Source organism: Leopardus geoffroyi, chromosome E1, assembly GCF_018350155.1.
Source record: "Leopardus geoffroyi isolate Oge1 chromosome E1, O.geoffroyi_Oge1_pat1.0, whole genome shotgun sequence".
Classification (NCBI taxonomy): domain Eukaryota; kingdom Metazoa; phylum Chordata; class Mammalia; order Carnivora; family Felidae; genus Leopardus; species Leopardus geoffroyi.
Genome location: NC_059330.1, coordinates 376,194 through 391,708, shown reverse-complemented (window position 1 = coordinate 391,708; position 15,515 = coordinate 376,194). Strand labels below are relative to the sequence as shown.

Sequence of the window (15,515 nt, the reverse complement as noted above, 5' to 3'; positions counted from 1 at the left end):
CGCTAGCAACACAGAACCTGGAGTACAAGAGACGGTCCCAGAACTTCTGGGCGGACAGCCGCAGGGGGCGAGGTGGCGGAAGGATGAGGCAAGGTCACTCAGCTAATGCAGCCGCAGAGCCAGGATCTCAACGCCCACCTGCCACCCCCCGCCCAGCCTCCTTTTAAAGGGGTTCAAGGGACGCTGACCTAGACGAACCATGGATGTAGTCGGGGCCTCTCCAGCGCTCGGTGGCCTCCCGTTGTCCTCGGGCCAGCCCTGCGGACCGGCCCCTGCTGCCCGTGTGGCATCTCGCCCTTCTCTCTCCACCCCCACCTCTGCACAAATGACTGTGGGTTCTCCGGACTCACCCATCTTCCGGCCCCCCTGGCCTGGAGCACCACCGCCCCACCCACCCCCTCCCGCTGCCAGCACCCCCCCCTCCTGGCCCAAGCATTTCCAGAAGTGCGCAGATGGCCTCCGGTATGGCGGGGTGATGACCATTCACCAAGATGCAACACGACCGGCGCGAGAATGTGCTTACTGACAAACCGAGTCTCCCCAACACCGCCTTTCCTCTAAACAGCTTCTGTGAAATATCCATCCCACAGGCTGAGGACGGTGGGCTAATCCCCCTGCCCCACCCCCTTGGTGAACAGGAGGGAGTGTGGGGCCCAGAGAGGGCAGGGACCTGCCCCAGGTCACACAGCCCCTCACTGGCACAGCCAGGGCCTCCTGACGAAGCACGTGTTGGCCTTAGGCAGCTTAAGGGTGCCCAGCGACCCTTCCCAGGCTACAAGCTGCACAAAGTTCTGGCTCAGGCCAGTCGAGTGACCCCGAATCCTGGAAGAATGCTGTCTCCCTTGGAGTCTGGGTCTGAGCTGGCCCTGGAAGGTTCTGGAGACCTTCCTGAGACTTAGGATGGATTATTCAGACAGGGCCCTCCACTGGCCCCCACACAGGAGGTGTGGCCAGAGGACAGGCCCAGCCGCCAAGCTACCCCCAACCCACAAGACCTTCCCAGAATCGGACTCTCAGAGCCAAGAGGGTCCTTAACGTCCTGCAAGTTCCATGCTGACCCTCTGTACAATAGCCCTGGCAAGCAGCTGTCCAACTCCCGCTTACATGCCCTGAGGGGCGGGAAGCTCACTACCACCATACATCCCCTTCCACAGGGGCCAGCTCTGAGTGTTGGAAGTTCTCCCAGGGGCTAAGCCGGCATCCTTGTTCTGAAGCTTCCCTCCCTCGACGCACCCTCACCGTGGGGCCTACCCTAACCGCAGAGGGTGTGTTAATAGCTGAGGTCCATGCAGAACCCCAACACCAGGACCTTCTACCTACCCTGTGGCAGGCTGAGTAATGCCCCCCAAGATGTCTATGCCCTAATCTCTGGAACCTTTACAAAGGTGATTGCATTAAGGGTCTTGAGAAGGGGAGATTAGCACCCATTAACCGAGGCCCTCCATTTAATCGCCAGCATCTCCATAAGAGGGAAGCGGAGGGAGATGTGAGACACAACAGGAGAAGGCCATGTGACCACAGCGGTGGAGACTGTGGACGCGGCCACAAGCCAAGGGACACCAGCAGCCCCCGGAGGTGACGAGGCAGGAAGGACCGTCCCCTGGAGCCTGGGAGGGCACGTGGCCCAGTGCAACCATCTGGACGCGGGGCCTCAGGCTCTCTGGCAAAGGGACTCGCTTGCCCAGGGACACGCAGCCACTGAACGCTAGACGCACAAGTGAGTCCCGTGTCCCATGTTTTCAAGCTGCTGCGGGACTTTCAGGGCCCAGTCTTTGTCTCCGGGGAGGCGACAGTCTGGCTGCAGCTGCAAGGCCAGCGTCACAATCCGCGTGGTCCCTGCATTCACTCATGCGCTGCTGCCTCCTCCCGTCCCCCGCGGTGCTCCAGGAAGCGCCCCCAGGAGGCGCGCAGATGTTCAAGTCCAGCAGGAACCGGCGTCTCCAGAGGCGACAGGACGCGGCGCTGAGACCACCAGCTTTGGAGTCCGAGGGGCTTGAACCCAGCCACGTGCTGCTGGGACAAGTCACTTAATCTTCTGAACTTCTGTCTCCTCGTTTGCAACAGGAATAATCGGGTTTGTTATTACCTCTGAGGAGTCTTCACGTAAAATGCTCAGCTGACGTTAAAGGTTAAGAAGTAACGATGGGAAGACGAAAGGGGACCTACGGGCAGAGGGCCCAGCCCGGGCACGGGGCATTCTGGAAATCACACGAAGCTCTCTCTGTGTCCCCAGAGAGGAGGCCAGGGAGACAGAGACAGAAGCATCGCCCCACAGGCCCTGCAGAAGCCTCGCCCGCCTGCCAAGTGCCTCCCGGACCCCCACAGTGGCCCAAGAGTGGGGAGACTGGGGCCCAGAGGGGACGAGGCTGCCACCTACGGCCCCCCGGAGGTACAGGAGCTCAGCCAGAGTGCGAACCTGGCCTGCAGTCTGCCAGCAAGGCCCCAAGTCCGGGGGCACGTGCCCGCCCAGGGCTCCCAGTGGCCCCTCACCTGTCCTGGCTGTTGCACGGCTCCTGGAGGCAAGGACGCTGCAGTCCATGCACCACACGGGCCTCGAACAGAAATTTGGGGGCCCAGAAGCCCAGAGCTCCAGTCACAAAGGCGATGGCAGTCACCCCAAGGGTGGACCACACAAAGCTCCAGCTGCAAGAGAAAGCGCCCTGGCTGACACCCCCAGAAAGGGCTGCGGCCGCAGGGCCCCTCTGCCCCTGTCACTGCCCTCCCAGCTCACCCTCCCCGCCACAGCCCCCGCCACACCCCCATTCTCGCTGGGCCTTCCCCCCTCCTCTCTGCAGGACCAGCTCTCCCCGTCCAGGAAGGCCCAAACCCAACAGCACGTTCTCCAGGAAGCCGCCCCCTGCCCCCACCTTCCTCCCAGCGCCCCCCCCCCCCCCAGTCGCATGGCTCTGTACCAAAGAGAGCCGGGGCCTGTCCGCACCCCACATTCCAGTAAGTCATGAGGCCGGGAGTGCAGCTGACTGGGGCCGCCTCCCCGCCCATGCCTGGAACAGAAAGAGGATGGACGCACTCCCACGAGGTTTGCAGAGGTGAGTGATTAACTCCCAGCATCCTCCCGGCAACCCGGGGAGAATTATGTCCACTGAATAAACGAGGGGAGTGAGGTTCCAAGTCTCAGGTCACTCGGGGATAAGGCCCTGGCAGAGCTCACTCTGCCTCCCTCCCTCCCTTCCGGTCCCCATTCTGTCACAGGCAGGCAGGCAGGCAGGCAGGCAGGCGCAGGGGGCCTCCAACTGAGGGAGGGGCACCTCAGTTGGTGACTGGGAGCTCAGAGGAGGAAGAAGGCTGTGCACATTGGGACAGTCACGGAGGGCTCCCTGGAGGCGGAGAGAGGCAGGTCAGCAATGCCGGGGCAGACAGGGTTTTTGGTGACATGCAGGGAGGAGCAGGGACACTCACTTCCTCCCCAGGTATCTGACGTCCTCCCACCAGCTGCTCCTCGGGCCCCCCATGGCCACCTCCTCCTGCTTCTCAGCAGCTCCCCGGGGAGGGTCTGGAACCAGCACGATAAGCAGGACCAAGGCTACAGCTTCCAGGCAGGGCATGACCTGGGCACGGAGGACCCAGGATCTCAGGGCCACACATCCTGCACGTGGCTGAACCATGTGGCCCAGGCTCCGGGAGGCTCTGTGCCATGGGAGGGGTGGGGCAGGGGGCTCATTTCCTGACTGCCCCTCACCCCTCACCCCTAGGAATGCAGCCTCTCTGGGGAGTAGGGTCCCCCTGGGACTTCCCTCCATACGGTCTGTTCAGTGATTGCTCTCTTGGGGTCCGTGAGCCCACGTGGCTGAGGACTGGCACCGACTGGGGTTCTCACCACCTCCGCCTGCCAGGCCACTTCTGCCCTGGGATGTCCCCACCCTTGTCTGTCCACCTCTGAGAGTCCAGGAGGCAGCACGTACTGCCCCCGCTTTGCAAGCCACTTGCTTGAGCTCCCGGCCTGAGCGGACCCAGCAGCCAGCATCTGAATCCAGGGCCGTGACCTCCACGGTTCACGTTCTGTCAAACGTCTGAAGCTGCCAACGTCTGACCACCCCCCACGGCGCCAGCTACCGTGCCAAGTGGCGAAGGCCACCGGAGGCTGGAAAGTCCCTGCCTGCCCAGGGGGATCAGAGGAAGAACAGGAGGCTGGACTCACTCGGAGGGCCCAGCGCCAGTTCCCGGTCAGCTGCAACACGGCCGAGCCCAGCATGTAACCCAGACCACTGCGACAGAGGATGGACAAGGGGGTGGGCAGTGAGGGGGGGTGGGGCGGGGCAGTGGGGGGGAGGGGATGGGCAGTGAGGGGGAGGGGCAAGGGGATGGGCAGTGGTGGGGAGGGGAACGGGAGTGAGGGGAGAAGGGCAAGGGGATGGGCAGTGGGGGAGGCCCAGCCCGAGCCCAAAGCTGCAAGGCCAGCCTGAGCTGGGCGCCCCACCCCAAGGGGCTGGCTCTCTGCTGCTCACAGCCCTGTCACAGGAAAAGTGAGCCACACGAGGCCCAGATGTCCACTGCCCTTGGTCAAGTCACCGGTGACCTCTGGCTTCAGGCCCGTCTCCAGCACCACTGCCCCTGCCTCCCTATCCAAGGACCCAAGGCTCAGCCCTGCCTGAGTCAGGCAATGCCAGGAAATCTGGCTCAGAGCTCTTGGGCCCGACTGCAAATCCACTCTGACCTCCCCCACGCAGGGGAGCCCGCCCCGGCCCCACACGCTTCCCCAAGTAGGCCTTCCCAAGCATCCTACAGGGTAGGAGGCATCTTTATTCCCTCGAACCCTCAACATAGCCCATCAGCCAGTGTTCTTGCCCCCCCTTTACAGATGAAGAAACTGAGGCCCAGAGTGGTAAAGGGACAAAGCGAGGAAGGAGCCCTCCTGGTCTGATGCCCTCCTACCCCAGCCCAGACCATTCTGGCTCCTTTGGGCCTCAGTTTACCACCTGGGGAAGCGGGTCCTGGGTGGCACCAACCTTCCGACAGGGATAAAGATGTAGAAGATGGCCAGCATCCGGGTCCGCTGGTCCCTCACAAAGAGGTCGCCCAGAATGGTGGGCGCGATGGTGGAGTAGCTGGCGGAGCCGGTGCCCACGACTCCCCGGGACAGGAAGAACAGCCAGGAATACTGGGCAGGCAGGCACAAGACCCCAGTGAGCCCCAAGATCACCCTCGGGGTGAGGGACCTGAGCGAGTGTCAGAGGCCCCAGGTCCTGGTGACAGGAGCCCCCCCCCCCCCCCCGGGGTGGAGGAGGGGATCTGGGCTCACAGACGCCTGGCTACCCGCCCAGCCCAGGTCCCCACATCACACGGGTGCCCCCTGCTGGCGCCTGCAGCCACTGCCTCCCCACCCACTCTCCCACCGCCCAGGGGAGCCCTTTTTCTGGGCCGTGCCTTTGCCAGCCAGGCATGGGCCCCCAGACAGTGGCTGTCACCTCCACCCGCCCCCCACAGGCAGCAGCGGGAGGTGCAGGAGAGGAAGTCTCCCGCTGAGAGAGTCTAAGGGGGTCCTCTCTCGGCCCTGGATGGCGCCCCTGCAGCCAGCCTGGAGCCCACCCATGTTTTAACGGGAAGGAGCAGGTGGTGGGAGCAGGGGGCAGATCCAGGGCGCCTTGCAGGGATGAGGGCACCCACCTGGGGGGAAATGAAGGAGCTGGAGAGGCCCGCCCCTGACCAGAGCACGATCCCAATGCTCAGCGTCGCTTTGCGGCTGTGTCGGTCGCCCAGGTAGCCAAACACAGGTGCAGACAGCAGCAGGCAACCTATGAAGACTGGAGGGGACAGGCCGGGGCCTCATGCATTCCCCCGTGGTGGTGGGCGCGCAGACGGGCCTCCGGGCCCGCAGAAGAGGCCTGGCTCAGGTGCCGCAAAGCTGGCACCCTGGCAGTGGGTGGAGGCCGCACGACCCACGGCCCCGAGTCAGGGGAACTGGGAAGGGGGTGGAGGGAGCTGGGCCGGCTCAAATCCCGGCTCTGCTGCAGGCTCGCTGTGCAGCCTGGGGTTACTAACTCCACCCCTCTGAGCGTCCCCCGAGCCGCCAGCGCTCGGCGCACGCCAGGCCCCGCGTCTCGGCGGAGCTGTCCGTCCCCTTGCCTGGCTGGGCCAGGTCCGATTTTGCCGTCACACCCCTGCTGGGGGCGGGAGGCAAGGGAGGCCTGCCCGGGCCTGCGGCGCAGACCTGCAGGGTCTAGAATGAGTGCAGTCGTTCCCGGAGGCTGGAAAAAGGCCTGGTTTTCCTAAGCAGGAAGAACATTCCCCTGACACCGTCAGTTGTATTTGTTCCATTTTTTAAAGTAAACCCTTCTGAATTGGGAGACTGGGTTAACGAACGCGTTTGCTACTCTGTGAAGGCAAAGAAACTGCCGCGTTTTCGCACGACTCTGCACCCTCGCCGCTCGAGTCCCTCACCTGAAACCGTCTCCACCCTCCGAGGGGGGGGGGGCGTGTCCGCGGCCGCAGGTGAGCGCGGCGTCCGGACCCGCCTCCGCCCGAGGCCCCGCCCCACGCCTGGGTCCGCATTCGCTGAGCGCTCATGATCGACATTGCCTGAGCCTAATGAGCGCCCAGACTCGTCCCAGCCCCTCCCACTCCGCCCCACCCACTCTGGTATTGGGTGGAGCCGTGCGCGGTTGCAGAAATTAGGCCAGTTTTGACCTACAAAAAATAAGGCAATTTAAAATGGTTCGACCTAATACTCCACAGAGAATGGTCTTTGGTGCCAGGGACATTTAGAATTTTAATAGCTACCTCCAAAATAGGCCTCCAAAAAGGCTGAATCCGTTTACACTCGTGCAGAAGCGCGTTATCTCAGCTCCCTTGATATGATCACTTTGTTCCTCTTAATGGTTGAGGCACAGACGGTGTCTCGCTGATGTTTTAATCTGCATTGTCCTTATGTCAGTTCCTGTGCTCACACCTTCTGCCCATTTCTCTCTTGGGCCCTTGTGGGAATTGCAAACAATTTCTCCCCGGCCTTTACGTTTAAGGATTTAAAATGCAAATTCTGGGCTCGCATCCTGACCCAATGACTGCTTAGCTGTGTGACCTTGGGCAAATTCCTTAACTCTTCTGTGCCCCTCGAATCAACTATATAATGAGATAGCATTGTGCTTCCTGTAGAAGGTTATCGAGAAGATTCGATGAAGTTAAGCATATAAAAAAGGCAGTGACTAGCTTTATGTTAATGCCTAATAAATGTCATCCATTGTTGTTACTAACTGCATTTATGGTTTCAATCATGTCAAGTTTACCTTCTTTACCTTGGTGTCCTCAAATGTGTCAATACTCCCGGTGTGGTGTTTCTTGTCTCCTTAATGCATCTCTTCTCTACCCAAAGGTTATAAAAATACTTCCCCAGGGGCGCCTGGGTGGCGCAGTCGGTTGGGCGTCCGACTTCAGCTCAGGTCACGATCTCACGGTCCGTGAGTTCGAGCCCCGCGTCGGGCTCTGGGCTGATGGCTCGGAGCCTGGAGCCTGTTTCCGATTCTGTGTCTCCCTCTCTCTCTGCCCCTCCCCCGTTCATGCTCTGTCTCTCTCTGTCCCAAAAATGGATAAACGTTGAAAAAAAAAAAATTAAAAAAAAAAATACTTCCCCAAAAGTTCTAATACTTTTATGAGATTTGGGGCAGGGATCCTTTATAAGATCTAAACACCTTAAACCCACAGATGCCCTGAAATGGAGAACCTTGCCCCCAAAGGAAGGCGCACACACACACACACACACACACACACACACACACACTCCTTTGCTCCTATAGCATCCAATGACTTCTGTGACAAATTGGAGCGATAAAACAGCAGCGGGTTAAGAGAAGGACTCCACAGGAAGCTGCCTGGATTTGATCCCAGCTGTGTGACCTTCAGCAAGCCCCATAGCCTCTCTGTGCCTCAGGTTCGGCATGCATAAAATGGGCATAATAACAACACCTGCCTCGTGGGTTTGTTGTAAAGATTAAATGAGTTAATATCACAAAACACTTGAGATAGTGTTGGGCACATGGTAAAGGCCACATCATTAAATGTTATTAATCAACAAACTAACTCCAACAGCCAGTCTGTCCCTTTGGAAGGGGCGGGGGTCTGACCACTGCTAACCCCCACCCTCTGCCCCACTCTTACAGCTCAGCCACGGCTGAGTCAGGGGCTCCCTCCCTTCTGCAGACACAGGGTGGGTCTCAGGCCATTTCACGACAACCCAGAAAAAGGCGAAGACTCACCCGAGGTCACCGGAGACAGCCTGGTCATCTGGTCATCAACCCCACTGCCTTCTCCACGTACCCTTTGGGCTGCTTCTGCAGAGTTGAGCCTCCCTTCACACACCCCCAGGCACACGCACATCCTCTCTACACACTCACACACATACACGCACGTACTTTCTCTCTCTCTCTCTCTCTCTCTCTCTCTGCCCCTCTCCCTCACCTGCACAAACTCCTTCCATGGCATCTCATTTATCACCGCTTTGTAGTAATAATCCTGTTCACCAGGGAGAGGACCAGGGGGGCAAATATCGACTCACCTCCCATTATCTGTTTAACCTAGAAGTTGCGGGTATCGAGCTGAGATGGTCTCGCTTTGGCTACAGAAATGACTGGAGACCAGCACCGGCCTCAGCCCGGAGACAAGAGCAGTCAGAACGGACCTGGGACGTACACGGTGGCCTGCTAACTCTTTTCCTCCGGTGCCTTTTAAAGACGTTTGTAGAACTACGTGCCCCTTCATGCGTTTTCGGCCAACATTTACAACGTTCTCATCCTAAGTTTAAATAATTGCTAAGGATGTGATTTCCATCGTTATTGTATTTTTTTACACGATATTTTCATCTAAACCCTTGGGGCCACAGAGGCGTTCATTGCATTCGTGGGAAATGTCTGCCATCTACGGACATCGCTTTAATGAGCAAACCAGCCTTTATTCGCCGAATCGATCCAGCAAATCAGGATGATCGCCTGTGAGAAAGATACTAAATATTTCAAAGATATCTGAAATAAATGTGTTGACACCCATCCCTGAGACAACATCTTGCTTCTGAATGCTAAATTAGAGATAAACGGTAGACTGTCACGCCAGCAGGAAGAGACAAGGCTTGGCACTTGGCCACGGGTTTGTGGCCTGGAGGAAACACCCCCAGTGGGTTTGTACTGACACCCTCTCTGCTATGCTCCCACAGCCTCGCACGCCCAGCATCTGTGAAGGGTCCAGTCCGCATGGCACCCTGGAGGCTTCCACACCCCAGGGCTGGGCGTGGAAGAAACACAGAATAGGGAAGAGGGACGTTTTCCTGCTTGGAGGGGTGAGGTGGGAAAGAGGAACCAGGAGCTTTCTCTCAGGCAGGTCCATTTTAGGAAAGAAAAACAGGCTTGAGGGTCTGTAAGCAGATTCTCTCCCAACTCTGCCCGTGTAGCCCCTGAAAGGTTTTTGTGTATCCCCAGGGGTCCCACTTGTCGCAAGACTGTTGGGGGAAGAGGGGCCACAGAGAGGGGCGCACGGGTGCCGGTTACATGTTGGGTGTGTGCACACGTGCGTATCCGGTGTCGTGACAGTGAGTGTGCCCATGGGGGCACGCGTGGGTCACCGTGGATGGAAGGTGTGGCTGGTCCCCACCGCTGGACTGTGGCCCCGTGGGCCCAAACCCCATCTGAACACATGTGGGAAGTACGTCTGTCTGTCTGTCTGAGTTCCGGGGGCCAGATTCTTCAGGCCCACAGGGGAACGCACGTGTCGGGATTTCTCAACCCCAGCCCGTCTCTGGCCCCGGCCGGGCTACATAGGCACAAGAGAGCACGCCACAGTCACGATCTGAAGCTCAGGGGCCTTCTCCAGCCGTCCTCCCCGCTCCTGCAGGGTCTCCGCTCAAAGCCGAAGTCTCTGCTCAGGCACCAGGCCTGCCTTCTCCCTTCTCCTACCCACACTGCCCTCACGCCCAGCACCACCCTTCCTCAGCGTCCCCTCCTCTGTGCCGGGGGGACTCAGCGGGGCTCAGCCTGGCCCCCATTTCCCAGTAGCTGGAACTAGGCCCCTCCCCAGCATGAGCCCAGGGCCCCAGCTCCACCAGGGACTCACCCCTTACCTGTCTGAAGCAAACCAGCACAGCTATCACTGATCTCAAAAAACTTCTGTACGTCCAGCAGCACTCCTGTGGACAGATGGACAGCGCTCAGGAAATGGGGAGTGGCCCACGGGGCTTCTAAGGGCAGCTGCCCCTGCGTCTGGGACAGGGCCCCAGCGGGCCAGCACAGGGGGTGACTCGGGGCCCACGGTTCTCTTCCTCTCTGTCCCACGCGCATGTACAACCACACGCGCACACAGATAGGGGAGCACGTCCGCACGCCCGGGAGCAAGCACATATCGCAGAGGCCCAAGTGTGTGTACGCATTCGGACACATATCGTACGCCCCGGGACACAGACGCACGCACACACTGACACGTGCACAGAGAGGCGCCCACGTGTCCCACACACGCGTGCCAACCTGCCGTCATTGTCAGAGTGATGGGAGGCTCCCCGCGGCTGCACAGCTGCTCGCTCAGAGTACCGGTGGGTATTTTTGTTTCTGTTTTGGTTCCTTTTAATTCGTAGAGAGAAAAAGAGCGCGCAAGCAGGGGAGGGGGCAGAGGGAGAGAGAATCGAGGGCAGGCTCCAGGCTCAGCACAGAGCCAGACGCGGGGTTCGATCCCATGACCCTGGGCTCACCACCTGAGCTGAGAATCAAGAGTCAGACACTCAGGCGACTGAGCCACCCGGGCCCCCCTAGACCACGGTGTTAATGGAAGTCCCCGGGACTGCAAGGCCGCAGCCCTGCTCGGGTACGTGCACCCATGCGTGAGCATAGGCGTGCAGAGACACGTGTGCACACGCGTGTTCTTCCAGACGCACGAGCAGACGGTCACGACAGTGCATGTGAGCGCTTCAGAGACAGGCCCCACTTAGGTCCGACCTCGGCCCGCCTCCCTGAGGGTGGCAGGCCCTCCAGGGTCTTCCTAGGCCAAGGCCGGTGCCATGGGCACTCGGCTCAACCCAGAGGGAGGAGACGGCCCGACACCAGGCTCCGATCCCCGAAAGCACAACTTCAGGAAGAGGTCGTCCAAGCGGAGGCGCCTGGTCGTCCGAGCTGTGAGGCCCTGGCCAAGTCCTTAGAAAGAAAAGCAATCGTCGTTCTCGTTGGATTATGAGGTGGCCGAGGCCCAGGCCCCTGAGCGGGGCCCCGTGCTTGTTCCCTGAGAGGCGGGGACTGTCACTGTCCCCCCCCCCCACCCCGACATGGATGAGGCGCCCTCCCACCAAGTGCTGCCTGCAGAAGCGGCCACACGGTGGGGAGGAAAGCCCCACACCCACACGGCTGAGGCCCGTCAGCAGGTGAAGAAAGACCAAAGAACCAGACAAGAGAAGAGATTTTTGTGAAGACATTTGCTTTGGCCCCAGATGCACAGCGTCTGGGCATGCCACGCTGTATGTGTTTCCTTCCTTTTAATATCTTTTTTTTTTTTTAAGTTTATTTACTGGTATTTTGAGAGCGAGAGAGCGTGCCAGCTGGGGACAGTCAGAGAGAAAGGGAGAGAGAGGATCCCAAGCGGGCTCCGGGCTGCCAGCGTAGAGCCCGACCCGGGGCTCGAACTCATGAACTGTGAGATCATGACCTGAGCCCAAACAAGAGTCTGACGTTCAACTGACTGAGCCACCCAAGCGGCCCCTCTTTTTCCCCCTTCTTAGCATTTTTAATTACGTGAATAAGACGTATTCGTTGGAGAGAAAAACACTAATAAGTCAATAACTGCACGAAAATTCTGTAGGATCACGCTGGTCTCCATCTTCCTGGGTGAGGACTGGGCCCTAGTTTGGGCTCCTCCCAGCCTGCTTTTCACCTTTAGGCCGTCTTCCCCCAGGGCATCTGGCTGCCTTGAAAACCTCCTACCCCCAGCAGCCCCGGGCACCTCTCCGCATGGTTTCACTTCTCCCGGCCTCCTCCGTCCGGTCCCTGAGGCCAGAGGAAGTGCCCGCTAGGAAGGGGCTCCCCAGCCTGCAGGCCTGCAGGACTCCACACCGGTGACTGACCCGCCCCCAGGCCCTGCACCCCTGCCCGGCCTCGGGCCCTCCACCCAAACCCTCAGCCCCCTTAGCCCCGGACTGGCCCCCTGTCTTGTTTGCACCAATCTGAGCATCTGAGCACAGTGCCCCCCGCACCCGACCCAAAAAATCATCCGTGGCTCCCCATCGCCTCAGCAGAAAGCCCCAGCTCCCAGCCTGGCAACCAAGGAACCGTGATCTGGCAACAAGACGCTTTTAGAACAGTTCCCCACGCTCCCCTCGTCAGCTCTGACCACACCACACACTTCCGCCCCGTGGGCCTTGGCCCACGCTGACCCTTCACCCAACGTCCCCCCCCCACCCGCCAGCTCCCTGTCTTGCCGATTTGCTCGTCCTTCAAGACCCAACCCGAGTGCCCCCTCCTCTGGGTCCCGCCGGAGCCCTCAGTCACCGTCCTGGGGCCACCCCGCTGACGCCCCTCCTGCCCTGTCTTGTGCTGCCGTGTCCTGTGATCCTCCGAGCTCCGCCCCCTGAGCCCCCCAGGCCGGCCTGTGAGTCCCTCTGCCTTGCAGGAGTCCCGGTGACTTGCTCCCCGCCTCTGCCCCTCGAGGTGGCCATTCCGGAGCTCAGGAACCACCAGGTGGACCCCTCCCCGGGTCTCCAAGCCTGTAGTTAATGTTCCTTCAGCCAGTCGTGAATGAGTCCGTGATGCAGACAGAAAAGGCGTGATGCAGAGAGAAAAGGTTAAATCTCGAAGAATAAAGGGATGAATGAGTCGGTGAATGTGCCAGTAACAGGCAGAACAGGGTAGCCCCGGGGCCTCCAGGAAGGAAGTCAGAAAGTGCAAGGTTTGCACACAGCCCGCTGGCCCAGAAACCCGGCTATTCTGGGCCAGGCTGCCGGCCTGCCGTCCACACCCTCACAGGGCACCCCCAGAGCCTCCGGGCCTTGGCCCTGCTGCCCTCACCCACGCACCGCCTCCCTGCACCCACAGCTGTGTGCATACACCCCGTCTGGGGCTGAATTGGGAACTCGATGCCTCCCTCCCCGGTTCGGGCCTGGCTGAAACCGCCCGCCCCCCCCACTCCAGGGGTGAGAGCGGCTGCGACGTCTCCACGAGAAGACAGTTTGCTGGACGGTGGGTGCCGTGCGTCCGCAGCGCCAGCAGGTGGCCGGGAGCCGTGAGTGACGGCAGGTGCAGCCCGGGACGCCCTCCCCCCCTCACCTGGGATGATGAACCAGTGCATGTAGTTCAGGAGGTTGACATAGCACAGCACCGCGGCGGCCGCGTGAGCTCTCCAGAGGGGCAGGCTCCAGGGGGCGGGTGTGGTCCGAGGGGGGCACTGTCCCAAGCCCGAGGCCCCGGGGAGACCGCCTGGCCGCGGGGACGGCCCCTGAGGCCCCTCCGGCCCGGGCTCCCCGCACTCCGCGGACATGGCCCCAGCCTCACCGGCCTGCAGCTCCTGTCCCGGGACGAAGGCGCATCAGCTCTGCACCGACTCACTTCCTGTGGTTTCCCAGCGTCCTGACCTCAGAACAGCAGCCCCAACTGCACAGGTTCCTCCTGAGCCCCCTGCGGCCTCGCTGGTGAGGTTTCACCACCCCAGACTCTGAGGCCCGCGAGGGACCCACCCTGGCGGACGGGACGTTATGGTCCCTTGACCCGGCCTGCAGCTTCGGTGGCCGCAGTGAGGAAGTGAGATGGGACAGGAAATGAGAGGGCTCTCCAAAAGAGGGTCTGGCTGCCCAGACAAGACACGGGCTGCGAGTGCGGGAGGTGAACGGGGTCACATCAGGAAGGTTGGATGCCGGCCAGGCGAGAAGCCCCAGCAGGACTGTGCACGAGGCCACCTCCTGCTCCGGGCTGGTGCCCCACCTGGAGAAACGAAGGTGGCGGAGGGGCGCGTCCAGGAGGGCAGCCTGTATCTGTCGTAGATACAAAACCCAGGGGGACGTTGTGATGAGGGGCGAGATATCAGCAGGGTTTCAAAGCGTCTCTTTACAGTTTATGAGTAGCGGGTGCAGGGGGAGTAACCACACCGCACGGAATCAGGCGACATCTCAACCAAGGGTCGAATTAACACCACCAACCAGGTCAGGGGTGTCGTGCTCCTCCACGTGAGGCCCCGCGCAGGCCAACGTCACCTAGGGGTGACCACATCTAATGAGGAAACGTCACACCCGAATTGAGGCACGCTATGTTTTTAATACACTGTGTTTTAGGAAAGTTTTAGCAAAATCGAGCAGAAGGTTCAGAGGTTTCCTGTATACCCAGCCCCCACACATGCAGAGGGGGCCGTCGGTCAGAAGTGATGAACCCGCAGTGACACCATCACCCAAAGTCCACCCCTTACGTCAGGGTTCACTCGATGTCGTACGTCCTGGAGTTCACACAAATGTATGATGTGTACCCACTCTCATAGTATCACACAGAGAAGTTACATTGCCCTAAAAATCCTCTGTGCTCTGCCCCCCGCCCTGCCCACCGCTGACAACCACTACCGTGTTTACTGTCCCCATAGCTGTGCCTTTTCCAGAAATCTGTAGAGTCAGAATCACAGAGCAGGGAGGCTTTTCAGACGGGCTTCTCCATGTAGCAAAATGCATTTAAGGTGCTTTTGTGTCTTTTTAGGGCTTGAGAGCTCATCCTTTTCTGTGCTGAATAATATTCCACTGTCTGGATGGGCCAGGGTTCGTTTACCCGTTCGTCTACTGAAGGACATCTTGGTTGATCGCAAGGTTTGGCAATTTAAATTTTTTTTTTCAACGTTTATTTATTTTTGGGACAGAGAGAGACAGAGCATGAACGGGGGAGGGGCAGAGAGAGAGGGAGACACAGAATCGGAAACAGGTTCCAGGCTCCGAGCCATCAGCCCAGAGCCTGACGCGGGGCTCAAACTCACGGACCGTGAGATCGTGACCTGGCTGAAGTCGGACGCTTAACCGACTGTGCCACCCAGGCGCCCCATGGGCAGCTTTATTTAAATTGCCAAACCTTGGGGCGCCTGGGTGGCGCAGTCGGTTAAGCGTCCGACTTCAGCCAGGTCACGATCTCGCGGTCCGTGAGTTCGAGCCCCACGTCAGGCTCTGGGTTGATGGCTCGGAGCCTGGAGCCTGTTTCCGATTCTGTGTCTCCCTCTCTCTCTGACCCTCCCCCGTTCATGCTCTGTCTCTCTCTGTCCCCCAAAAAATAAATAAACGTTGAAAAAAAAAATTAAAAAAAAAAAAAAAGCTGCCCAAATCATCTGTGTGTGAGTTTTTGCGGGCACTGAAGTTTCAACTCCTTTGGGTAAGGCTGGAGATTGCTGGATTGTACGCTAACTGTACGGAACACCTTGTTTTGTTTTGTTTTTAAGGAACTGCAGTATTCAAAAGTGTCAAAGTCATAAAAGATTAAGGAAGGCGGAGGGATTGTTTCAGAGTAAAGGAGATGAAGATCAGCGCATACCCGAGACTGTGTCCTGCCCTGGAGAGAAGGGCACGTTCTTGGATCAGCTGATGAGATTGG

The 15,515-nt window shown here is 59.5% G+C and overlaps 1 protein-coding gene across 8 annotated transcripts in view; it reads right to left on the bottom strand.

Annotated features, from left to right (window-relative positions):
* SPNS3 (sphingolipid transporter 3 (putative)) overlaps positions 1 to 13,709 on the bottom strand; it is a 35,368-nt gene extending 21,659 nt beyond the window's left edge. For 3 of the 8 annotated variants that reach the window (XM_045487267.1, XM_045487272.1, XM_045487273.1), the window contains exons 1-7: positions 13,233 to 13,708; positions 10,055 to 10,120; positions 5,623 to 5,759; positions 4,965 to 5,116; positions 4,157 to 4,223; positions 3,418 to 3,566; positions 2,491 to 2,643 (exon numbers count right to left, since the gene is read on the bottom strand). In XM_045487267.1, the coding sequence (XP_045343223.1) occupies positions 2,491 to 2,643; positions 3,418 to 3,566; positions 4,157 to 4,223; positions 4,965 to 5,116; positions 5,623 to 5,759; positions 10,055 to 10,120; positions 13,233 to 13,443 (935 nt within the window). In that variant the 5' untranslated portion in view covers positions 13,444 to 13,708. Of the gene's footprint in view, positions 1 to 2,490; positions 2,644 to 3,417; positions 3,567 to 4,156; positions 4,224 to 4,964; positions 5,117 to 5,622; positions 5,760 to 10,054; positions 10,121 to 13,232 lie in introns of all 8 variants that reach the window. The other 5 variants (XM_045487268.1, XM_045487271.1, XM_045487269.1 and 2 more) reach the window with 4 other exon arrangements.
* Between the last annotated feature and the right edge of the window lie 1,806 nt (positions 13,710 to 15,515).